Source organism: Sciurus carolinensis, chromosome X (genome assembly GCF_902686445.1).
Source record: "Sciurus carolinensis chromosome X, mSciCar1.2, whole genome shotgun sequence".
In the NCBI taxonomy this organism is placed as follows: domain Eukaryota; kingdom Metazoa; phylum Chordata; class Mammalia; order Rodentia; family Sciuridae; genus Sciurus; species Sciurus carolinensis.
The window spans coordinates 52,223,449-52,249,531 of NC_062232.1; the positions used below are offsets into that span (position 1 = coordinate 52,223,449).

Genomic DNA, 26,083 nt, shown 5'->3' on the forward strand with positions numbered 1-26,083 from the left:
GACTCAGCAATCCCACTCCCAGGTAGGTAACCAAGTGAAATGTAAATGCATAAGTCCACACAAAAATTTGCACATGAATGTTCATAGCAGCATTATTCATAATAGCCCCAAAGTAGAAATAATCCAAATACCCATCAACAGATGAATACATAAAATTATGAAGCTGGAAAGTCACCAGAATAACCGAAAAAGAATCACAGTATAAGGCTTTGTAGATTTTTGGCACATACATTAATAATTGTGTGCAAAATGAAAATTGAACTGATCCTCAAGAGAACCAATAAAATCTCAATTATGAGAGAAAAAGTACATGAAGTTAGGGGGCATTGCCATGCAAGGAAACATTATGTAGCCAGTGATACGTGCTGCAACATGTGGAACTCCAAAAATAAAACTCTGCAGAAAGATCAGGAGAGTAGAGGGAAGGGAACAGGGGCGCCAGGAGGGGAGGGAAAGGGGAAGTACTGGGCACGGAGTTAGAGTCAATTACATTCTATGCTTTATAATTATGTCAAAATGAATCCTAATATTATGCATAACTAAAAAGAACCAAGAGAAAGGAAAAAAATGCTATGTGAAAGAAGTCATTCACAAAAGACAACGTAGTATATGATTCCATTTATGTGAAGTGTTCAGAATAGGCAAATCTATGGAGACATGGTAGATGAGTCGTCTCCAGGGACTGAGCAGAGTTAGGAATGAGAAGAGTAGCAACTGTGAATGGGTATGGATTTGTCGGGGTGCTGGTGAAATGTTCTAAAATTAGATAATGATATTTGTATGACTATACAAATGTACTGAAAACTGCTGATCAGTATACTTCAAAGGGATACATTTTAGGGTATATATTTTATCTCAATAAAGTTTCTAAAACAAGGAATAATTTGAAATATGGTAACAGGATAAAATAATTTTGACTCCAAACCCCAGGCAGTTCTGATGAAAAATGAACATTCTTATATATGAATTAATATATATTGGTATGTATATAATATATATAACTATATTACTTATAAATAATATAAGAATATTATATAACATATTATTAGAAAAAACATATGGGTAAATCCACAGGACCTCAGATTTGGCAATGGATTTGCACACATGACACCAAAGCACAAGAAACAAAAGAGAAAATAGGTAAATTGGATTTCATGAAAATTTAAATCTTCTGTTCTTTAATGCACAGAATAAACATATATTATTCTTATATAATATGATATGTATTATTCTTATATTTTTTCTTATAATATACAATATAAATTATTCTTACAGATTAATAAGAAGAAACACAAAGGCAAAGACGACAAATATGCAAAGCAGAGATGAGATACAAGTTGGAAGTAAATATTTGAAAAGGTCAAAAGGACAGCTAAACCAGGTGTGGTAGCGCTCGCCCGAAATCCCAGTTACAAGTTCAAAACCAGCCTTAGCAACTTAGTGAGGCCCTAAGTTACTTAGTGAGATCGGGTCTCAAAATAAATTAAAAAAAAAAAAATCAAAAAGAGCTCGAGATGTGGCTCAGTGGTTAAGCATCTCGGGGTTCAATCCCTGGTACAGGGGGAAAAGGACAGCTAATAAGGGCTCACACTTCTGTGGCACTTGCTGTATAAAGCCTGACGTAACTCACTTAACCTTCACAAGGACCCTATGAAACAGGTGCCTCACAGTGAACACCACAGCCTACTCAGGCCTAGGTGACAGCCCTGTTCCATCCATGGTCTCCACTGACTTTGGGTGGCATGTGTCCCCACAATGCCCATCTGTGAGCCCACTGACTCCAGTAGCCTGACTTTATCCAGGGGTTCATCAGAGGTGTCAGGAGAGCATGCTGCTGGGGACATTCTTTCCAGAAATGCAGGTTTTGTTGTGTGCTAGTAGGCAGCAAGGGAGGCCATCTTGTTTAACGAACTCCTGCAGATGCTCTGGGCGGCAGGCAGGATACGTGGCACACCCGTCAACCTTAGCAATCAGCCAGGCTGGGAGGGAGGTTGTCAGTGGCTGAGTGGGAGTTAAGCTGCCTGGAAAGGGTACTTCTGCTCCCTGGGGGAAGACCTCTGCACACCTCCCCTGGGAGGCCCTGTTGGCAGGGCCAAGATTCCCTATAGGAAGCAGTTCTGTCCCACACGGGCAGAAGGAATAATGGGTGATCACAGCCACTGAGTCCTCGGCCTCAGTGCCTGGGGCTCTGGTAATTTCAGCTTAGTTGTTTTTAAAAGCAGGTGTTACCAATCTTCTACTTTGGTCATAAAACCCCTTAATAAACTGCCCATGGAAAGTCCAACATGAAACCTGCTAGCTTTACTCCTAGCAGAATATACCTGGGAGACCGAATAGACTGCCTGCTCTCTGGGTTTGCCATCTCTAAGGCAGGGCCTTGGAGCTGAAGAAATAGCTCCTTTTAGAGAGCGCTGGCCTAGCATGGGCAAGGACCGCAGTTCGAATCCCCGGCCCCTCAGGCGGGGGTGGGGGTGAGACAACAAAAGTCTAAGGCAGGGTTTTGTTGGAAGCCCAGTGGGAGGGACAGGAAAGGGAAGGGACTGGGGGTCCCACCACCTCAGATCCTCACAGTGGGCTCCTTTCCTCTTTACCATGAGCAGACACTGTTCACACCAAGGACTACTAAGAGTTGAGTGCTTAAGAGTCTCAGGTGAGTGGCTTACTTGGGGAAGAGGAGAGAGCAAGAGTGGCATGCCTCAGTTTCCTCCAAAGGTCAAAGGCTGGAGGAAGATTTCTCAGGCGAACCCAGACAAGAATAAGACTCAGGTTGGTGGTTCCTCTACTCCAAGGTGCTTCCTGACCTGGAACTGGTAGCTAACTGGCCAGGGCATGGAATGAAGGGAAGTAACTTGGACATCTCTCTTGTCTTAAAGTCTCAGAATTCAGAATGTGCCAAGTTCCCACGGGAGGCCCAGCTGTATTTGTGAACAGACTGACCCTTACTGATTCCTGGGAGACACTGGGAGGAATCTGATGAAATCTCTCTCTTTGGTCCTGGGTTCTTGACTTTTTCAGGTGCCCATTGTCTTTAGGCATCTTCTATTTGAACTCAGCCTCCTTGTGTGATAGGATCTGGGAGACAGCCCATCTGAGTTGGGCAGTCTGTCCTTCTGCTAATGCATCCAACTTGCCCTGGGATGAGGGGAGAGGAGAAAGAGGCAGGATGCAGGGCTAGCCCCTCCATGGTATTTAGAATATACAACAGGTGTTCTCTGTGGCCTACATCACACCATGTGATCAGGAACTGAGTCATAGTCATCCCCGTGTCCCTTCCAGGAATAAAGGCAGTGTCTGGCACATAAGAGATAAAGATGCCTGTGACTTGGAGCCAGAGAGACCTGCATCAAACCTCAGGTTCTGCATCTTTTATTAGATAGGAGATGTTATTTAACATCCAAGAGCACCAGTTTCCTTGTCTGTATATAAAATGGATGAAAAAATGGATACCTGGAATGTAGTAGGTTCTCAATAAATGGTTAGATGCTACCACCACCATCACCATCACCGCCAGCATACAGTGCTCCCTATGTGCCCGTTCCTATGCTTGGCCTTGATGCAAAAGATAAAGGGTCAGTAGTCTCTGCCTCAGGTTAGTATTTAGAGGGAGAGCTAAGATGCACACACATAATGAGAATCCAAGCAGCCATTTCACGCAGTAATCTCAGGATATACAGCTCAAAGGAGGGAACAGACCTATGACCTTCAAGAAGACTACCCAGAAGTGGATGCTCACGGGTCACCTGGAAAGATTGGAATTTTACTTTGGGGATGGAGGAGGAGAAGGAGAGGCATTCCTGACTTCTTTCTGTCCAAGACAGAACAGAACTTGACAGAATCTTGTTGTGTTGGCTCCCTGGGGGTCAGGCTCAGTGCTGGGGTCAGGCTCAGGGCTAGGTCAGCTTTGGGACTGCAAGTACTGATCTGGCCACTAGAGGGAGACAGAGTTTGGGGAATAGGGAGGGGACTAGCGTGCAGAAAAGATTTCCTTAGGGATTCCACTTCTTTGATTGAACAAACAGCCTAAAGTCTCCCTTCCCCCACTCTGAGCCCCACCCTTCTCCTCCCCAATCTTGGGACCTCTAATCCCTCGGGCACTCTTCATTCAGAAACTCCCAAACTTCCTGTGTTCTGCATCTCTGCCCAGGACACTAATCCTAGGAAGAAAGTTTGCTCTTTCTCCATGCCCCCACCCTTCCCACAAGGCTGAGGCTGCCCTAAACTCTGCTTTGTGTCCTGGAGAGGGCTTGTGAAATACAAACCAACCAAGCCAGGGAGATTTCTATGCTTCTTAGCAGCTGGAATTCTGGCCAGGAAGATGCTGGGTGGTTTGTCAGGGCCTTAGCCTCACCCCAAGTCCTCCTTGGGGAAGCCTGGGGAGGTGGAGGTCTGGGGGCAGGTAGGAAAGGCTCGGTCGGCAGACTAAAGGCTTAGGAATAAACTGTGTTCTCCAGGGTGGTACACTGAGCTGGGACACTGGGAGCTTCCTGGACTCAATTGTGTTGGGGAAGGGGGGTTTCAATGCCAGTGATTCTGGCTGAGTTGGCTCAAGGGAAGCTGGAGGGTGGTGGACCTGGGTGCCATTTATCTGCCAGTAGTTATCTGACCAGTTGGGTCCAGTCCCTTATCTGTCCTTGGGATGCCCCCAGGGGGCCCATGACCTGTTTCCCAGTAGGCCTGAGGTTATCAGTGGAGAAAGTGCAGAACCTGACCCTTTAGCCTTTGTGGCAGGGGGAAAGTAGGAAGCCAGCGGGTAGACTTGTGAGGGCTCATAGCTAGTAGGGCTCCCTCCGATCCAATGCCCTGCTCCTTCTGGGCTATTCCTCCATGGGAACTTTATCCCCTGTGTTTATGGGACCTGACATGCTCAGTGTGTGCACGAAGAAGCCACAAGTAGGATTGGGCAAAGATGCCATTTCTTTAGCCAGCATCCTCCTCCTCTAGACCGACAGGCCCTCTGAGATGGGGACCTAGGCTGGAGTCAGTGACAGGTGGAGACAGCTGCTGCTCCTCCCCTCCCCCAAATTCTTGAACTCTTGACAGAGATGAATGACCCAGCCCCTCCTTACACATTCTCCAGGTAACCAGAGTGAGGGAGGGACAGGTGGCCTGGCCCAGGGTACCCCACCTAAGCTACCTCCTGCTGGGCCACAGAGAACACAGGACAGGGGGAACTTAGAGAGGAAGCTGAGTCTAGACCAGTGAAACAGGGGGTCAGGGATGTCCAAAGCTGAAGCGTCTGAAGAATGCAGGCTCTTGGCCACAGTTCGTAGCCTCGTCGACCTCATATGCGCACTGAGCCATGCTCTGGTTCTCAGATGACCTGTCCTTGGCCCTTGCCAGGGACAGGAAGAAAGTTATTTGCCTGCATGGGGCCTGAGGGATTGGGACAGATGTCTAGGAGTTCAAGGTAGGAGTAAAAGGGCATGAGGAGGTGATAAAGAGAGAGGGAGAGGACCAGGCCCATCTCAGAGAGCAAGGGGCTTCTCCCATCCCTCGCATCAACGTGCAATCAGCCTGACACAGGTCAAGCTGGCAACTGGCACTGAAGTGCTATCAATGCAAACACCCATAAAACAGGCATGTGGCTGGGGCAATGATGAAGAGAGGTTGAACTTTTGGCCTTTGGGACCAGCCTTTCCAACCCCAGCCACTGCAGCTAAAGAGCTGATCCATTCTGGACTAGATCTAATCTAGCCCTGGAGCATAATATGGCCAGTAGGGGGGAGGAGGAAGACTGTAAAGACTCAGGTCCCACCCTGCGATTGCCCTGAGACTGACCCAGGGAAAATTTGGTTTGGGAAAAGCTTGAGATATTCTTGGAGGGAAGGCAGACCTGGGCTCAATATGGGCGCCAACTGGTCTCAGCTAGGAGGCAAGTAGGGGCAGTGGGAAAGAGCAGGGAGAAGCTGGTGGTGGAAATTAGCTGACTGAGCAATAGTGACCTTTGCAAACTGAGGTTGGTGGGGGCAGGGGACACAGTTAGATTGAGCCTGGAACCTCAGTCTTCTCATGTCTAAAATAGGTCCATCAAAAATAACCTTAGAGCCTGGTGTGGTAGTGCACGCCTGTGATCCCAGCAGCTCAGGAGGCTGAGGCAGGAGGATCAAGAGTTCAAAGGCAGCCTTAGCAACTTGGTGAGGCCCTAACCAACTCAGTGAGACCCTGTCTCTAAATAAAATACTTTTTAAAAAACAGACTGGGGATGTGGTTCAGTGGTTAAGTACCCCTGGGTTCAACCCCAGATACCAAAACAAACAAACAAATGAACACACAAAAAACCTGAGAGACGTTGTGAGAATTAAGCAAAGTGAATATAGCACCAGATGAAAGCACTCAGCCCAGCTTCTTTGTTTAAGAAATGGTAGCTCTTGGTGTGACGTGGTGGCAAACACCAGTAATCCCAGCAAATCAGGAGGCTGAGACAGATGGATGGCAAGTTTGAAGCCAGCCTGTGCAACTTAATAAGATCCTTTCTTAAGATTAATAGGGCTGGCGATGTAGCTCAGTGGTAGAGCACCCCTAAGTTCAATCTCCAATACTGTAAAAAAATAAAATGTAGCTTTTCAGCTCCCTAGAGGGAACAGGTGCCTGTATTTGTGAGGCGGGTGCAGGTAGAGGAAGGAGGCCTTCTAGGGGACAGACAAGAGGCCTAAGGCAGAGAGGGGTGACAACAGAAAGGAGAGACAGTTGCCAGCCTCACTGGGTTGGACTGTCCTGGCTGGCCCTGGCCCTGGCCCTCAGGTTAGGATTCTTGCTCCCTGACCCTTCATTCAGTCTGCTTTTCCCATTGTTGACTCTGACTGGGTCTGGTGGCTCACCATGACCCACACTTTGGCACATGCTCATTTCCAAAGCCCATGGATATCATTGTCGAATCATGATTAGAAGTTCAAGTTGTTTAGCCAGGTGACCTAGGTTTGAATTCTGACTTTTTGACTTTCTGGCTGTGTGCCCTTGGTTACTTCACCACTCTGTTTCTCAGCATATAAGGCAGGCAGGGAGAGGTCAAGGACAAGGGCCAAAAAAAGAGAAAGGAGGTGTGTATATATTCAAGCATTTGTGTGAATGACAGTGAACATGAGCAAATAAGGGGGTTAGATTCTAAGTTCCATGAGGGTAAAACCTGGGCTTGCCTCCTGGCCCTGAATGAATGGTTAGGTAAAAATGAATGAGAGTTTGTGTGTTAATCTGTACACGTGTGTGAAAATAGGAGAGGTTCAGAAAACTATGTGTGTGGCACACAAAGCATGTGTGAACGGGTACAAACGTGTGACTGGGAATGAGAGCGTGTCTGTGGGAAGCTTTGTGGAAGAATAAGAGTTTCCATTTAGTAAGCACCATGGTGGGCCAGGCACGATGCTAAGCCCTTTACGTGCATTATCTCATACGACTCCATGAAGGAAGATGATCTCCAGGTTACAGAAGAGCAAGTGAGGCACACCAGAATGAAAACACAACTGACAAGCAGTGAAATCCCTGGCTCTGAGGTTTAGCCCTCCCTGCCGCCCATGGGTGTGGGCAGCTGAACTCAGAAGGAGCTATTCTGTAGCTTTCTGGGGAAGATGGGGGTGGCTGCACAACACCTGAGACTTCCTGCAGCTGCCGGATATTCTTCTGCATCCCTGGGCTCCACATGTAGAGTTTGGTCCTGGGTGTTCCTTGGGGTCAAGACTTGCAGGAGCTCCTCTTTGGGACACTAACACTGCTCTAGCTCAGAGTCCAGGACAGAGGAACCATCAGTGGACTTGACTTCTGAAGGATGGGGCGGGGTGACACAGTGACTTGGCAGTCTTGGGAGGGGCAATAACAGCCAGTGGAGTAGGGAGGGCTCGGGTAAGAGAGGCTCCCCACCCTCCATAGATTCTGACCTCCTCTCAGACTCCCCTGGTGAATAATTTTTCCCTACATCATAATTTTTCCCTACCTCAGGGGACTGAATCACTATACCTGAGGCCTCAACAAGGTGGAGCAGGAGGTGGGAACTTGGAGTCACTGGTCCTGCCTGTGGCATGGAGTAGGTTTAAACCCTGCTGCTGAGGCCCCTGTGGGCAGGTTGAGGCAGAAATGTTGGGCCATGACCAGGGGTGACCAGCATGTGGAGCAGGCCTAGACATAGAGTCTTCTCCTCACTTCCTCTTCCATCCTCCCCACCCAGGATTAGCTGTTGGCACACTTAGGAATTGCTTCCGTCTCCCCCCCCCCCATTTTCCATGTTTTGCAACATATCCCCATCTCCCCCAGCCCTCACCTGGTTTGGGGCCATCCTCCAGAGGGGCACCATTTAGACTGTGGAGAGAAAAAATCTGAGGCCAGTTCTGGGATTGGCAGAAGTGGTCTTTAGCTGAGAAGAACATTGGGCTGTGACCAGGAACATAGATGGCCTTTCCCAGGCCTAGGAACATCTTGGAGGACTATGAGTGAAGAGTAGAGTCCCAGCCATCCTGAAAGCTGTTGCTTTCCAGACATGATCCAGTCCTTAACTAGGAATGAACCAAACAAGCAATTAAGCAGGAAGGGGCTGGAAACGTGGCAAATCAGTATGGTACAGGGGAATGGGACAGGCTTTGGGGATAGATACACCAGGAGTCAAATCCTGCTTCCCTTACAGATCAGTTCTGTGACCTTGAGCCATAGTTTCCCTCTGAAATAAAATGGACACAGTGGAACTCATTTCAAAGGTTGTGAAAAGGAACACATTTAACCCGGCTCTTGACAGATATTAGGCACTTACTACACAGCAGGGTGCTCTCTATATTCAGTTTTCATTGTCCTGGCATGTACTTCAGGGATCCTAATTTCCCAGTGGGACTATTGGTATGTCCTTGTACTTATCTTTTTAAATTTTGTTGTTGGTGGGCTTTGAACCCAGGGCCTCATACATGCTAGGCAAAGTGCTCTACCACTGAGCAACACCTCCAATCCCCTAGTTTACCACCCAGTGCAAGGTCCAGCTAGGAGCCAAGAGCTTCTAAACTATTCTTGTTCCTCTCTGTCTAAGTAGAGCTATTTCACCATCAAAGCCTTGTCTCTGAAGGTGGGAAGAGCTCAGCTTCTTCCTTTTTATTTTCCCCAAAATAGAGACCCACTCTACAGCCACAGAGATCATTAGAGGATGCAGTAGCAACTCAGTAGCTCAATCTCCCATTAAGTGAGATAATGGACATGAAACTGCATATAAATGGTAGAGCATTTAGGGAATGTTGCTCACCTAATTATCCCCATAAAGAAACAGCAGGGAGACTTTCTATCCTTGGCATTCCCAAGGCCAACCCCCAACCCAGCTCTTCCTCATTTACCTCACACCTGGGGGCGGTTCTTGCCAAAGCCACGCCTGTCCCAGGTCTAGTATTCAAATGAGCTTCGGTTTGTCCCAGACGCCGGCAGTGCTATGGAAGACCAGCAGGGGGAGACGTTAGCACGTGGGTACCTCTCCTGGGGTCCGACTGAGGAGCGTGGGTCGGACCGGGAGGGTCTGAGCTATGGGAATGAGCCAAGTTATAAGCAAAGAGGCAAGGAGGGGCGGAGAGAATGGGCCAGGGCTTGGAGACAAAGACCCAGATGGTGTGGTGAGGCCGGGAGAGGCTGGACTCCGGTATCTCATGGCCAGCATGCCTGCTTTTGCTTTTTCAAAAGGCTCCTGCCCTGCGCCTTTTCTTCTCGAGTTGTCCTTTTCTAGTCTGTCTTTCTTCTGGGGATCGAACCCAGGGCATTTATGCGTGCTAGGGAAGCGCTCCGCCACTGAGCTATAATTCCCAATCCCCGTGCTGTCTTTATCGAGGTGCCCTCTTTTCTCCGCTTGCTTATCCCAGGGCCTTGCCCGCGCCTCCAGACAGGTCGGGATACTAAGTCTGTGTCCAGGGATTCCCACAAGGCTCCCCTCAAAGCTGACGTTCTGAAGGCCTGGTATCCAGGTGCAAAGGACTCCCTTTAGGCTCTGGACCTGGTACTTTTTCTGAATCTTCACCACCCACTGTAACCGCTTTTGTTATGTTCTGTGTAAGTCGAGGGTGCACTTCCAGGGCCGAAGGAGGGAAGCCCACCAGAGCCCCACATGAGACCGGTTAGAGGAGCAGACAGGCTGTCCTTGCCCACCCAGTACTTTTGTCCCACCACCCACTGTTACCCCTTTTGTTATGTTCAGAGAAAGCTGACGGTGCACTTCTAGGACAGGACAGAAGGAAAGACCACCACAGCACAGAGCCCGACCTGAGACTGGACCGGGAGCAGACAGACTATCCTTGCCCACCCAGTACTTGAGCCTCCACCACCCACTGCTAGCGCTTTTGTTACGTTCAGTGCAACGAGTGCATTTCAAGGGAAGGAGGAAGGCCCAGCAGAGCCCCTACATGAGATGTGACGAGTAGCAAACAGGGTGTCCTTGCCACAGAGGTGGGCACAGAGTAGGACTTCAGGACTCGTGTGTGTGTGTGTGTGTGTGTGTGTGTGTGTATAAAACGAAAACTATCGAAGTACTGTAGTTTCCCGGGGTACTTGGGACACAGCTTGTCTGGCCCAGGTCAGTCGGTGGGTCGGGGTTTTGACTAGACGTGCAAGGAGGAGAGCAGGCCGGCAGCTCTCGAGTAGCGCCAACTTCCCACGGGCTGAGCGCTCTGGGAACCGAGCTAAGGACCCAACCCTAACCGCACGAGCCGCACATTCAGATTAGTGCCATCGGCAGCGCGGCGTCCTTAAGAGCTCCCTGAAGCCCCGCCCCCTTCCTGCTAAGAGGGCGTGGCATGGGGCAAGGACCCCGCCACGGAGCTTGCTATTGGCTAGGAAGAGCAGGGTTGGCCTTGCGTTCGCCTGAGCAGTGGAGTAGACAGCTCAGCGGCAGCGAAGAGAGTCTATGCGCGCTGGACAGCAGTGGGAGGTGTGTGAGGCTTACTCTGGCCGCAGACCCTAGGGCTTAATTGCCGGGGAGCAAGGACTCGCGACGGGGCTGCCGGGCTACCCGGCTGAGGCTTCATAGGCGCAAACTGATGGGACTGGCTCGCTCGGCAGCATCTCCCCGCTCTTTTAAGTGCACTGAGTGGGGCCCGCGCTGAAGTAGAAGCTGTCGGGGGGCGCGCAGCCCGGCGTCCCAGTGTGGCCCAGAGGAACGGAGCCCGTGTCAGGGCGACCCAGTCGGGAGCCTGGGGACCGAGCTCGTGTTGTGGGGATACCCCCACTTCTTCCCAGGGGCTCCAATCCCAGGACGGTCGAGGCGTCGGGGCAGGCACCGAGTGCCCCGCGGGGAGACCCCGTCGGGGAGAGAGCGCACATTCCCAAACTGTCTCGGGGAGCCGAGCAGAACAAGGCGGAATCACCCGGGGGCGCAGAGCCCCCGTCGCGCCTCGTGCAGCAGAGAGGCCAAGGGAGCTAGCCCTCGGAGGCCGCAGCCCATGCCCGGGTTGGGGGCGCCTGCCCAGTGAGTCCTCCTGGCCGGCCGGGCGGAGAAGAGCTACACCGAAGCCGGCGGGAGGGGAGCACTTCAAGGCCGGCGGCTGCGGAGGATGGGCGCCTGAGTGGCTCAGAGCACAGCGCAGCACGGGAAAGCGAGGAGAGCTTTGCTGAGGAGACGCCAGGGGATTCCGAAGTGCAGCCTGCCCCCGGGAAGATGGCCCGGCCTGGGCAGCGTTGGCTCGGCAAGTGGCTTGTGGCGATGGTCGTGTTGGCGCTGTGCCGGCTCGCCACGCCGCTGGCCAAGAACCTGGAGCCCGTATCCTGGAGCTCCCTCAACCCCAAGTGAGTAACTTATCTGCTGTGATCCCTGGGGGTGGGAGGCACTCTAGGGTGAGGCCGCGCGCCCCCGAGTGCGTGTGGGGAGGTGTTCGGAGGAGGAGCGGCGCCCCATTTTGTCTCCTGCTTTTTCTAGTGTTTTCTTGCTGGCAGGCGGGGCAGGGTGCGGCGGGGTGCGGTGGGGTGGGGGCACTTGTGACCCTTCGGCTTCCCAGCCTTCGCCTCCGCACGTCCCGGATCAAGTAGAGATGATCGCACCAGGCAGAGCTGGGGAGTCCGGGCGCTCAAGAGCGCACCCGAGAACTGGGTGGGAGAGAGAACGCAGTCCCCTCCAGGGCCCCTGGGAACGTGGTGGTTTTCTCCGAGAGCCGCTCCGGGGGTTTAGCTTGACCTGGGTGGGGGACGAGGCCGGAACACAGGTTCCTCATTTGTTTAGCTGTGGGGGTAACGCGGTACGGGACCCGGCGCCTCGGGCGAGTGGCAGCGCCTACATCCCCACTCCGGCTTCTCCCATTTTCATTTCTTTCTTCCCTGTTTGCCTCCCTGGCTTTTCGCTTTGCCGTCTCTTCTTGAACACCCCCCCTCCCTGCCGGGGCGGTAGAAAGGCGGGCGCCGCTCCCAGGCTCACAAAGGCGGCGGGTGGAGAGGGGCGGAGTGGGAGAGGGCTTGTTTGTGGGGCGGGGGGGGGGGGTTCGATCCAGCGCCCGTCGGGGGTCCAATGGAGCCGGCAGCGGAGCTTCTTCGAGGGCCCGCTGGGGCGAAGAGTGGCGGCAGAGCGGGCAAGGGTGGTGGGTGGGGAATGAGCGATTCCTGCCCAGGCAGGTTCCTTTGGTCCCCGACTCTGTCCCCTAGATTGGGGAGCTGCGCTTAGCTTTCTTCAAGGGGTTAGGGGAGCGATATAAAGGAGATCCTTTCTTTTCTTTCTTCTGCTTCCCTCCACAACTCTCTCCCACCTCCAAACAACACACACACACCTTTCAGGGCGGTGGCTCAGTGGTTTCTGCGCAGTTAGTGGGGAGTCGCAGGGGCTGTTGTGGTGACCTCTGGACCTTTTTCTCTGCAGGCCTTACGTTGGAACCCGGGGCAAAATCACTCTTCTTCCCTGTTTTCTGGAGGTCCTGGCAGTGTGTGGCCAACCACACATAAGGGGAAACTGAGGGCTTTGACCTGCCCATCCCTCCTCTGGAACCCCTGTATCTGGATTTTTTCCTGTCCACTATTGCGGGCTCCAGGCTAACTTCCCAGGCTCCTGCCTGCCATGACCTCTTGGCTTCCAGGGGCCATGCATCTCTCAGCCCTGGAGTTGGAGAAAGAGGTGTCTTTAGTTCTTGTCTTGGGTTAAGATATGAAATAGGCTTTTTACTATGGTCACTGGGATGGCTAAACTAGGATCAGGGTGGATGGTTCTGCTTTGATACAAGGAAAGACACTGGCAAGAATTTCTTCCTACCTAGAAGCAAAATTGAGAGTGCAATGCTCTTCTAACTGTAGAGGCTCAAAATGGTCTGGGGACCCTGGGCTGCTGAGCCCAGGGGGGAAAGGTTGTGTGAAGTGCTCAGTTACCCCCTATAAGGATGGAAGCTGGAAATGCTCTCTTGAGCCTGGAGAGTTGAAATCCGCCTGGGGTAGCCCATCCTAGGGGCTCATGGGAGTGACCTAATTGCTCTCTCGGGTCTCTAACTAGAGATAGCACGGCAGCTCCACAGCTGGAAAGGAGCCCTCCTGCAGAGTTGGGGGTGCTGGAAGAAACAAGATCTCTCCCGAGCTTCCCCGTTTTTTGTGTTCTGAGCCTTTAGTGCTCTGGACCGGTTCATGGGTTTGGGGTGGGGGTAGGGGGGTGGTAGCGGACTCAGTAGAACCTGCCCGAATTCCATCCTGCAATTGAGTGGATCCTGGGAATGGCTGGGGACTGATCCTGGTGCGCTCCCCCCCACCCAAGAGTTCCATCTACGCTCAGGGGTCTGGAATGCAGCCGCCGTCTGCGTGTGTTGGCGCGGGGTGGGGGGGCAGGAGCACAGGAGGGAGGCACTGCCCTCGGCTCCACTGGAGCTCTGGGGGCTGCTTCTGCCACCGCGCCCAACCCGCAGGCTGCCACAGCCTTTCAAATAAACAGTCTCTCTGTCTCTCTCCCTCTGTACCTCCTGCCCGAGTTCTCCCTCCCTGGCCCGTGTCGGTCGTCCTCTCACACCCTCCGTGAGCAGCGCTCACCTCCCCTCTCCAGCTAGGCTCGCCTGCTCTCCCTCTTTTTCACACTCCCTCTCACTCTTAGTCACTCTCTGCCTCTTTTTCTCAAGTCCTTTTGTTTCTCGCACATGCCCGTGCTCTCCCTCGCAGGCTCATTTTCTCTCTTCCCTCCCTCTTCCTCTCCTGGCTTTTGGTCTCCTCAACCCTGTCAGGAGCTGGCAAACCACCCCCCCCACAAAAAAATCTCCCAGCGCCTATAAACCCTGCTTAATTGCTTCCTCATTGGGAAAAAATCAAAATAAAGAAGTGATGGGGCTGGGGGTCTGCTTCCAGGTTCCAGGGCGCACACAGCCCCAGCCCGAACTGAAAAGGGGAGCCGAATGGCCTGGCTCGAAACTCCCAGCTTCTGTCCCAGATTGGTGCTGGAGACTTAGGGGGTAGCAATCCCTGGGTGGCAAGAGCTGCTACTACGTCCTGGGCCCCTCCTGTCAGATTGGCCCCAAGAGCACCAGGTGGGGAGATGGGTTTGGTTCTTGAGTTTGGTAGAAACCAGAGTGTTGTGTCCACACGCCTGAGTCGGGGGCTGTGATCTAAATGGTCCCAGAGCGGCCCCCTCCCCCAGCCTCTTCCCCGGGAGACCTTGGGGCAGCCGGCAGGCCTCACACTTGAGTCCTCAGCCAAGTCCAGCTGCTGCAGTTCAGTCTCTCAGTCCTATTCTGACCCCTTCCTGCCCCCCACTCAGGTTCCCCCACTTCCAGGAGGGGGGAATGTGCCTGAGATCACATTACAAACCTTCCCTACGTGCGGGTGGGGGTTCAGCTTGACATGTGGGACCCTTGACTCCAGCATGGGTGGGGGCAGCTGCAGACCCCAATTCTTGCTTGCCTGCTACAAGCCAAAGTGTTGGTCCCAGCCCCCTCACAGCTGTTCTAGCTCAGAGTCCTGGGGAGGCCAGCCCAAGGGGCCCCTTTCCGGGGTGGCTAGAGACCTGACCTCTTCTACTCTGGCTGATTGGCCACAGGTGGGGGCCTGAGAGTGATGGGAACCCAGCAGTTTATTGAAGTTCCCTGTTGCTCTGCCTCTCTACCCGCACCCAGGGCCACAAGGCAAGGGCAAAAAGGGCCTGTGAGGTTGGGGTGAGGGCTGAGTTGAGGGTTCCTTTTCTTCCTTTGGGTTCTCTGCTGCCTTCCCAGCTCAGGTAAATGGGTTCTCCTGGATACTACTGTGCACCACTGTTTTCTGGGGTTAGGAGTGTGGGGAGAGCAGGCCAGCCAGCCAGGAGGCTGCTGGTTGCCATGGGAACTCTAGGTTTGGGGGAGGGTCCACCCTGTGATTATTAGTGGAGCTGAGGTGGGGGATACTCACCAGCCGCATTCTGGAATCTTGGCTCTATGAACCTTAGAAGCCCCTACTGGGTGCGTTTTTGTTTTTTGATTTTTTTGTTTTTTGTTTTGTGTATAGTAGTGGTTTTGGATCCAGGTGCTAGCAGCCAGGGGTGTAAGCACTCTCTACTTCTAGATGATACTGGTTGGTATGCTAACTAACAGGCAGGTAGAACCTTGCTCCTTACTTTGCATTCTCCTATATGATCTCATCGGATGCCCCCCACAGCCCTGGGGAGTAGGCATTGGTCCCATTTTCCAGATAAAGAGGCACATGCCCAACAAAGGGAAGTGACTTGTCTGAGGTCAGTTGGTGACTTGTCTAAGGGGGCAGAACTGTGCTGTGTGCCATTCTTTCCACATTATCCTGTTCCCCACAATGTAGGAGAGACAGGAATTTGAGGTGGGGTTCTACAAGAGGTGCTGGCCCCCTGCTGCCCCTGGCTTCCCCTCTCACCTCACAGGTACACATGCATCTGCCCTTGTGACTCAGGCCCTGCCTGTGTAAGGTGAGGTGCTCCAGCTTCCTCATTTAACTCCCTAGGCTACCTCCCAGGGCAGCCTGCTGGGGCCACCTGAATCACGGGCAGCCAACTAGCAGTGTGACACTCCCCGTTGAGTTCTGCCTAACTCCTTGCATTCCTCTCTGGGCCAGGAATCTGTCTTCCTCTCAGGGACACTATGGAGAGCAGACAACCTGGAGGTGGTGTTAAACCTTCCCCAGTGGATACTAGTTTTGGCCAGCTGGGGCAGAGGGGAGGACATAGTGGGGAGGGTGACTTCCTCTGGGACTCTCCTGGCTTCCCTGCCTCCGACAGAGCTGTGTGTGTGCCAGGACCCAGCTGCTGTTCCTGCCCACCCACGCCTGGGCGGGCACTGCTGGGACACGCCAGGCCTGCTCCTGCTGCCTTGGGGGCTGGGTGGAGCTGGGGGAGTGAAAGAGGAGCCTTTAATTTGGGGGCTCCCCACCCTAGCTGGGATGAGAGCAGACTTGAGCTCTAGCTTGGGGTCTGTCCTCTACTGATCTTGCCACCCTGAGGGAACAGGCACAGTAGTGGTAGGGTCACAAAATCAAGGCTGTGTGTGGCTCAAGTCTTCTACTGAACTTGTACTTGCATGGCCTTCTGTCGTGCTCCCCCTTCGCCACTTTCTGACCACAGGTCGCTAGAGCCTGAGGGAAGGGTAGGCGGGAAGGGAGTATAGACCTGGTGGGACGAGGGCAGCTTTCTGGGCATGACCGTCCCTGCTGCAAGATCTCCCCCTATAGATCATCTGCATAAGGGTGGAGAAGGCCTCATCTGGACAGAAGGTACATTGAGGGGAGGGCAGGTAGACATTGGTTTCTGACCAGTCCAGGGCCTTGAGGGCTGCTACTCGAGGCTTTTCATATACCAGGCTTCTTTTGAGCAGTCATGATACTACCTCTAAGCTCAGTGGAATGGCTGAGGGAGGGACTTGGACCAACCATAAGACAGGAGCAAGAATAGTTCAGGCTGCCTTCCCCAAGTCCTTTTACACCCTGGGGTGGCTCCCTGGGGTCCCCAGGCTATCAGAGGCTAGGGAGCAAAGGCTTCAGGGGTTACCATGGCGACCTGCTTCAGGCTTCCTGCTGGGCCATGTCAATCCCCTTATTTTCCAGAAAAGGGCTTTGTCTGGGGGTGGCCCCAGGCAGGAAAGCTTGACTTGGTAATGGGGGGGGGTGTAATAGTTTTTGAAAGGTGGAGGATAAAGAGTTTAACTTAGAGATATGTTTTCCTCCTCCTCTCCTACTCCTAAACTGGTAAGAAATAGAAGAGACATAGAGGGTCTCCCTGTAAAGCGTCATAAGCATTGCACCCGGCTTGGGACTTCACTCTCAGTGTCCACCCCTAGTGCTCCCTCACACTTTTTTAGGCTTCTCTCAGGCCAAGATGAAGTTTGCCTAGTGCTGGGGAAAAAGGAGATGCGAAGCATTTACCAGTGTGGGGGATCAGGGTCAGGGACATCAAGTCTCATGAGGCTCTGCTCCCTTTCCACACTTTAGGGGAAGGTGAGTTTCCCTCTGCCAGCTGCTATGCAAATGAACTGATGAATATTTATGAAGTTTGTTCACTGAGGTTGGTGAGACTGAGGGGTGTTGGGGGCAATAGTCCTCTCTCCCCTGCTCTTACCTTGTAGACTTCTGTTTCTTCAGTGTCCCTAGGTTCGAGGTAGAACACTGAGTAGGTAGAACCCCTGTTCCATCTGGGGCTTCCAGACCCTGGGTGGCAATGGGAGACTGCACCAGGACAGACAAGTCTCCCCGGTGAGTAAGCCAGAGCCAATGTTTAGAAAGGCAAATTGGCCTGTTCCTCTTTCCAGTGACTTCTGTGTCTTTTTGAGGTACAACCAATGTTTTAGGTCCTCTTACACCCCTATGGATTATCATCCTGGTTGGCTTTCGGCCCCTCTAGTTGGCTTCGAACACCTCTCTCTTCATGGGAACTTTCATCTGATCTCTGAAAGTCTTTTAATGTTCCTTTGGACTCTAAGATGTTTAGAAATTGTCTCTTCCTGCCATCTGGATACAACCAGTATGGGCACTGGAAAGTGAAAGATGCCTTGGGAACTATAAAAACTTCAATGAAACTTGTGTGCTTTGCATGATGCACAGGGAGGGTGCATTTCCTCTCAAATGTTCCTTTGGGCCTCTGTCCTGCGCCTCCTTCCTTTCTGGCATTTACCCTCCTAAGCATCAAGATGGCAGCTTCCAGCTTGGTGGAGCACCACTTAGCAAGGAAGGAGGGCTGCTTTTCTTCATCTACTCCATCCACCTGATCAGTTCCCCTCCTCACCTACTGGGGTGTCAGTTCTCTCCCTTGGATGAAGACACGGGGTTTGGCCATGTGAAGGCATTTGCCCAGATCTCCCAGTAGACCCTCGTTGCCTGTTCCCACTGTGTGTCATGGGCCCTCAGGAAATGGAACCACTTTCTTCCCAGATGCCACAGGAGCGCATGAACTGGTGCTCTTCGCCCACACAGCTGGGCAGCACTTCATCTGCTTCATCCTCCTTTTTAAGCACCACCTTCAGCCCTTCACTGCCCTGTTAGAGGGGTTTGTCACCAGGGGAATGAAACCTACCCTGCTTGTCCTGGCCCTTGAAGCTGATCATTTCCACCTCTTCATTCATCTCTCCCCTGTCCTAGTCACTGCCATCCACTCTTGCTGTGTGTTGGCTTCTTATTCTTCACTGAGGATCCACCTTCAATCTGCCCTTTCTATGGAACCATTTCTGACCATCCTGGTCAGATGAGCCATCTTTTTTCCCCTGACTGCCTCTGTCTAGCCCTGGCTGCTTGAAACACCATCCTCACAAGTAACCTGCAGATAGCCTAGGGCTATATTTCACTAGCTAGATTGTGGGCCTTTAACTTTTCTGGGCCAAACCAGACAATAAAGTCCTTGATAGTGGGACTGTTTCTTCTCTTCCTATTTCTAGTCCAAGAAACAAGACTAGACTCAGAGGTACTTAGTGTTAGTATCTGATCTGCCTCTTGGCAGATTATTTCTAAGAAGAATTTGGAAATGTTGAGTGCCTACTATGTGTATGGTGTTCTCCAGGTGCTGTGTCTTCTCCCCAGCACATCCCCGGGAGATAGGGGCTCCTACCACCCCCAGTTTACAAGTGAGGAAACTGAAGCTTGGAGAGATCAGGCAGCTCAGTCAAGGTCACAGTTCTAGAAAGGGCCTAACATTGGGATCTTGTTCCAAAGTCTGTTCTTTCTTCTATATGCTGCTGCTGCACTCTGAGCTCTAACCTTCCCAGGCTCAGCTCTGCTTTCTTACTGTGCTTAGGCAAAGACAGAGTTGAATGCATAAGTGATCCTGGGAAGCTACTCTTCCCTGTTAGACTCTGGTGCCTGGTCTCCTAGATTAGAGCATGAACCCTGACTCAAAAGACATCTGTCTGTGTACTCTCAGGATATGGAATGGGAGCAATGTGGAGGTGAGGGGTCAGAACAGATGAATGGGGTTCCTGGGGCCCTGTCTTATGTGATCTGATGTCCCTGGATTGGGCTCCTTCTCCCCTCCCTCTCTTCTCGGAATGAGACTGCCCATTTGTGGATTCAGGCTCTTGCATTAGGGGTGGGTTGGGTCACCAGTAGGACATTCTGGAATTGAACCTGGCCAGAAACTGTGACCATCATCCTTTGGCTCCAGGCAATGCCTGTTCCTATCTCCTCATCACACCCAAGATTAGCAAGGATGGGGGAAAAGGCATGGGTCCCAGACAGGTTGAGCTCCCCCAGCTTTGGGCTGGGAGCTGCGGGGGTGGTGGTGAAGGCATGTGTGGGCTTGCTGTGTTTGTGTGTGTGTGTGTGTGTGTGTGTGTGTGTGTGTGTGTAGGAGAGAAGGTAGCAGTGACCATGAGGGAATGTGAATGTGTTGGGGAGGCGGGGGGGACAGGGTTGCCACCTCCAGACAGCCTGGGCCTGACACCTTGGTGCCCAGCCCATTTGGCCACGTCAGCCCCCTGCGGAAATGCCACATTAGGACAAAGGGCTCCCCCAGTCAGGCAGTGCCCCACCCTGCCAAGCACTCAAAGCCTGGCAGCCTTGCCCATGGGCCACCCCTTCCACACCCTGCTGGCAGTGTGATTCTCTCTCCCCACCCCCAGCCTGAGAATGGAGGAAGGGCAGAAGGCCTACTCTCGCCATCTCCACCCAGGAGGCCCAGCCTGGCCCTCATTGCCTGCTCCCCTAGTACTGGGATGGCCTGGGGCCCTACAACCCTGCAACTGACCATCTCCTCCCTTCTGGGCAGGTTCCTCAGTGGGAAAGGCTTGGTGATCTACCCAAAGATTGGAGACAAGCTGGACATCATCTGCCCCCGAGCAGAAGCAGGGCGGCCCTATGAGTACTACAAGCTGTACCTGGTGCGGCCAGAGCAGGCGGCTGCCTGTAGCACTGTGCTTGACCCCAACGTGCTGGTTACCTGCAACAGACCAGAGCAGGAAATTCGCTTTACCATCAAGTTCCAGGAGTTCAGCCCCAACTACATGGGCCTGGAGTTCAAAAAGCACCACGATTACTACATTACCTGTGAGTCCTCACCCGTCGTATGGCTCTCTTCCTTCCTGCCACAGTGGGAGCTGCTAAGTGGCGCAGTGAAACCACACACATACCCTTTGAAGACTAGTGTGCTCCCCTCCCAGCCTGGCCTTGGAATTCTGGCCCCGACATTCCCCACGTGGCATGCTGCCAGCTTGCCTTGGCTCCAAGGGTTGGGTGGGAGAGGCCTCCAATTTCTGTTGCTTTCTCTCTTTTTTCTTTGCCCACCTGAGATCTAATCTTGGGAATGGTGCAGTTGGCAGAGCCCTTTGGGACCAGCCAACTCTTTGAGGCCACCAAGAGACCTTAGATCATATAGAGGGTTAGGGATAGGATTGGGACTCCAACCTGGTTCTCCTGACTCCTGATCTTGAATTTCTTCCAGTCTATGTAGAAGCCTCTCTCATGATGCCAGTTCTAATTGCTTTGCCTCTGAGCAATATCTCTTAGTTGGAAGGCATCTCTTAATGTTGTCCCTGAGAAAAGAGGGGCCAAGGTCTGGGCATGGGAGACAAGCAGTGCCTCTTGGGGAAGGACTCATTCTTAGCCTGGCTGGGCTGGGCTACAGTGTTCCTTGTGGGAGGGAGGGACATAGAAAGGTTCACAAACTGCTTGCCACTCCCCACTCCCAGTTCTGTCCCTGTTGGCTGAGGCAGCATTGAGGTTTCTGGGTAATGCTGGCAGACATTCCCTTCTTCCGCACTTCTCTGACTTCTCTGGCTTCTCTGGCTTCTCTGGCCTGTTCCTGCAGCAACATCCAACGGGAGCCTGGAGGGACTGGAGAACCGCGAGGGAGGTGTGTGCCGTACACGCACCATGAAGATTGTCATGAAGGTTGGCCAAGGTGAGCGGCCAGTGTGAGGGTCCAGTTAAGCCTTTGGAATGCATGTTCCTGGCTGGCTGGGGTGTTATGGGAGTGGGGAACACTGGCTTAAAGTAGCTGAGGTCTCACATTCAGGCCGTTCTTGGCCCACCTAGATGACCAAGGGCATCGATGCTGGCAGGGCCCCTCCCTCTTATTTGTTCTATCCCTGCCCTCAGATCCCAATGCTGTGACACCTGAGCAGCTGACTACTAGCCGGCCCAGCAAGGAGGCAGACAACACTGTCAAGACAGCCACACAGGTCCCTGGTCGGGGCTCCCAGGGTGACTCTGATGGCAAGCACGGTAAGTGTACATAGGTGTCTCCCAGGGGGTGGAATCATTACTCCAGGCTGGGCCCATCCTGAAAACTGCCATGTATCTGTGGCAAGTGTGGGTAGCATGGTTTGCAGCCATCAGCGTCAATGGCATCGTCTTTCCCTGGCTAACCATTCCCCCCTCCCTCCCCCTTCCTCAGAGACTGTGAACCAGGAAGAGAAGAGTGGCCCAGGTGCAAGTGGGGGCGGCAGCGGGGACCCCGACAGCTTCTTCAATTCCAAGGTGGCACTGTTTGCAGCCGTGGGTGCTGGCTGTGTCATTTTCCTGCTCATCATCATCTTCCTGACGGTCCTACTACTAAAGCTCCGCAAGCGGCACCGCAAACACACACAACAGCGGGCGGCTGCCCTCTCGCTTAGTACCCTGGCCAGTCCCAAGGGGGGTAGTGGCACAGCGGGCACTGAGCCCAGCGACATCATCATCCCCTTACGGACTACAGAGAACAACTACTGCCCCCACTATGAGAAGGTGAGTGGGGACTATGGGCATCCGGTCTACATCGTCCAGGAGATGCCACCCCAGAGCCCAGCGAACATCTACTACAAGGTCTGAGTGCCCAGCGTGGCCTCAGGCCCCCAAGGGACAGACGGCCTGGACCGGACCTCTCCTTTCTCCCCCACGCCCCTCCCCTTGCCAGCTGTGCCCACCTTTGTATTTAGTTTTGTAGTTTCTTGGCTTTTATAATCCCCCATTTTCCTTGCCCCCTGGGCTTCGGAGGGGGGTGTTTGTGCCCCCAACCCCCATGCTCTTGTGCCTTCCCCCTCTGGCCAGGCCTCTGGGCTCCGTGGGGGCGCCCTTTCTTGGAGGGCAGGGTTGGACGCTGATGGACAGCAAGCAGGGAGACGGCCCCCTGGCCCTGCCCCCTCCCTTGCCCCCTTTCCCCTTTCCCAGGACTGCTCGTCCACTATCATCACTGTTTTTAATGCTTTTGTGTTCATTTTTTTAGCTGTCAACTCATTTTCATCTGTTTTTTTGAAGAAAAATGGAAAAATGTACAAGGCAGCCCCTCCCCAGGCTTCCTGAGCCTGGCCTGACCCAGTATTAGAGGGCCTGGGGCAGGACGTGGCCAGCCAGGAAGCAGAGGATGGCATTTCTTTTATAGGCTCCTTGGTATTTCAGGGGGGGTGGGAGGGAGGCAGGCCAGGGCTGTTCCTGCCCACGAGGGAAGAGGAGAGTGCCATTGTGCAAGGTGTCCCACCCTCCCCTCCTGACCCTCCTTCTACAAAGCTGATCCTGGCAATGGGGTAGTGGCTGCCACCCTTCCACCAAAAAAAAAAAAATCCCTTCCTTGTGGGATTCTTGGGCATCTCCTGCCTCCCTCACTCTCACGGTAATTAATGTCTTAATTGGCTGTTGCCTGGGGAACAGGAGAGCTGCTGCAGGCAGATGACCTCATGGGGGGTGGAGGGAGGTGAGGTGCCCAGGTGGCTATTTGCCCTGCAGAGCTGGGAGTTCCCCCAGCCCTGTTCTCTCCTCACCTTCAGCATCCTTTGGCCTGGTGGGGAAACAGAGGCCCAGGGTGGAGACCTAAGCGGGTATAAGGCTAGGTGGTCTGCTCCTTTTCTGGGCTCTAGCACAGTTGGGTGGCCCCGACCCAACCCAGCTCCCACTGTCCCTGCTCTCCAGTCTTGGGCTGGGGCCTGGAAAGAGGAAGAGGCTGCCCCAGGCTGGGCCAGCCCACCGTGCACTTTGACCCCAGCTCCTTGCCAGCACGGCTGCTAACAGACTGCCACTTGAGTGCACCTTGCAGGCACTCCCAGAGCGGCCATGGAAGGAGCTGGCCTTACACCATCCACCTCCACACTGCCTCCTGGCCAGCCGCCCACCCCAGTGCCAGGTGGGAGAGGGAGCAGAACAGCCAGCCCCTTCCAGGTGGCAGTCGGAAGGGTTTTTTGTTTTTGTTTCTGTTGCCATTTGTGTAAATACTAGTCTTTTTGGAAAAAAAAATAATGTAAAGATGTTTTGTATAAACTCTGAATTATTTTCTTGTTGCTTTTTTCTTAGAAAAAAATGAGAACTAAAAAAAAATTAACCACATGGAGAAATGGGTGTAAAATGGTGTCATGATGTTGGGGAGTGGAGTGTGAGAGTGCACGCCTGCGTCTGTGTCCATTTGCGTGTGTGCATGCACATGTGAGATTTCCTGTGCCCCTTGTCACCGGCGATGGGGCAGTTATGTGAACAGGGTGGCTGCCCTAGCCAAGCAGAATATGTCAAGTGTCCTGTGCTCCTGCTGCTACCCTTTCCCTAAGGTTTCTGTGTCCCCTTGTTCTGCCATGGAATCTGGAACCATTTTCTCTTGTCCATCCTGTCACCTCTGTGGCATAGGCCATGGACATCTGCCCAGTCTGACACCAGGCTCAACTAGAAAAGATTGGTGGGGGCGGAGGTATTCCCATGGGGACCTGGGTGTGTCTGCAAGTACTGCCACCACCTGGCTGGGGCTAGATCTGGGACCTGCTGGCAGGCCCAGCCCTATTCTGCCTGAGGACACCTGGAGGTCGCTAGAAATAACTTCCCAAGAACTGAGCTTTGGCCGCAGCCCACTTGGTACTGGGGTGGCTTCAGGCTGCCTGGTTCACCTCTCAGTCAGAATAATCTACCTTCACCTTAGAGCTTGGCCACACCAGAGCCACCACCATGGTGTATACGGGGCTTCCGGCTGACAGTGGGAGCCCTCAAGCGAGGGCAGCCCTGAGCACCCAGCCTCCCTCCCACAAGCTGATGAGTAACTTGCTCGGGTCAGAGAGTATGGAGAAGGCCCTGAAGTGGGTTTGGCCTGGATCCCGCAGCAGAGACACAGACTGGCAGGGCCTTTCTGCTCTAACCTGGAAGAGCCTGTGGGCCTTGTGGGGGGACTCCCTATGGAGATGCTAAGACAGATGTCAGGGGAGGAGGACAAGTGAGATCCCAGCAGCTAAAAATGGGTAAGAAGGCAGTAGAGGAAAGGAGGAGGAGGAAGGAAGGGGAGGGTGAGTAAGAGATCCAGAGCAGGAAGCCCCAGCAAACCAGCCAAGGAGCAAGCAGTCCTCTGCGGGAAGTGGGGAGCGCATGGAGAAGGAAGGGGGAGGAGAGCTCTGGGACTTACAGGCAAAGGGAAGGGAGGCAGGGCTTGGGCTGGGCTGGGCTGGGCTGGGGTGCTCCTGGAGCCAGCTGGGGCAGAGGCTGTTTATTTGGTTTCTCATTAACCAAAGGAAGTGCCTGGATCAGATGTGACCTCTGTTGCTTGACTGCCTGCCCAGAGTGGGACCTGGGCTGGGCTGTGGGGGTCTCTATCCAGGGCCGTTTTAGGCCAGATTAGTGCCTCCAACTGAGGTAGAACTGGACCCAGGTTGAATAAGCCCATCCTATACTTCTCCAACTGAGTCCTTTTGTGATCTCCCACTCAGCCCAGGATCCCAGCTGCCTTCCCCTGACAGGTGGGGGATGGAGTCCCTGGGGCACCCTGGGATTATGCTGTGGGGATGTCAAGTAAAATGGGAGTGAGAGGGCCAAGAAGAGGATGGCGCAGTCCATCAGATAACTCAGAAAGGTTTGTGACTGACTCGCCGTTCCCTGGCGTGGGCATTGTGACTGGCACTAGTTTAAGCTCAGTGCCTGCATTGTGCCAATCACACTGTGGTGCTTAGTAGTCCCTTATGGCATAGCGCCTTTCACCTGGCAAGTCCCTGCCACTTCTATCACACAGTTTTGATCCACTTTATCTCATGGAACCTTATAAAACTCCCTGTGAGGGTGGCAGTTGGGGAATTATTTGTGTCATATTAGCGATCCTGCAAGGGGCCGCAACTTGCCAAAGAACAGATGTCAGGTGAACAGGAGCACTAGGATTCAAGCCTAGGCCTTGAGTATACCATAAGAAATAGAAGAGTGAGGGGCATGACTCCCCACTCCCCCACTTCTGGCCTCTGAGAGGTGGAGGTAAGACAGCAAGTGTGCTCCTTGGGGATATTAAGGAACGGGAGCCCTCCGCACCTCAATTCCCTTCCCAGCCACCTAGGTCAGGGCGGGACGGAGCTTAGCTAGCTGGAGGCAGGAGGTATGAGCCTCCAGTCTAGGGCCCCAGACCTGCCCCACCCTCTACTCTCCTTCCTGTCCCAGCTGGGCCCAAGTGAATGGTGAGTCAGGGATAGAGGATGCTTCCCAGGTGAGGGTGGGGCTGCCTGGCTTCCTCTGCAGGCTGAACCCAGTTCCCTGATAAAGTCAAACAGCAGGTGCTAACCAGGCCTCAGTTGCATTGAAAGGACTGGCTTTGTAGAGCCAGAAGACCAAGGTTCTTGAAACCTTACTATACCAGTCAAATTTTAGCTCCCAGAAGGCTTCTCAAACCGGGTGTATGTGGTCTGACACTATAGGCAGGGTCATGAGGGTGGGCTGAAGAACCCAATAAAAGACCCTGGCCCAACTTGGACCATCCTAGGGTGAGCCCTGCTGAGCAAGCGGCCCTCTGGCCACCTGGCATCAGTCACTCTGGGAAATCCGGCCCGCCTGCCTACCTGGCCTCCTGGCCTCCTATCCTGCCCGGGCA

At 53.2% G+C, this 26,083-nt stretch overlaps 1 protein-coding gene across 1 annotated transcript; it reads left to right on the forward strand.

Annotated features, from left to right (window-relative positions):
- Nucleotides 1–10,812: 10,812 nt before the first annotated feature.
- Efnb1 (ephrin B1) lies at nucleotides 10,813–23,538 on the forward strand. Its single transcript, XM_047537134.1, has 5 exons — nucleotides 10,813–11,724; nucleotides 20,069–20,346; nucleotides 21,107–21,199; nucleotides 21,397–21,522; nucleotides 21,695–23,538. The coding sequence occupies exons 1-5, from the start codon at nucleotides 11,597–11,599 to the stop codon at nucleotides 22,105–22,107; spliced, it is 1,038 nt and encodes a 345-aa protein (XP_047393090.1). The 5' UTR covers nucleotides 10,813–11,596; the 3' UTR covers nucleotides 22,108–23,538.
- Nucleotides 23,539–26,083: the final 2,545 nt, after the last annotated feature.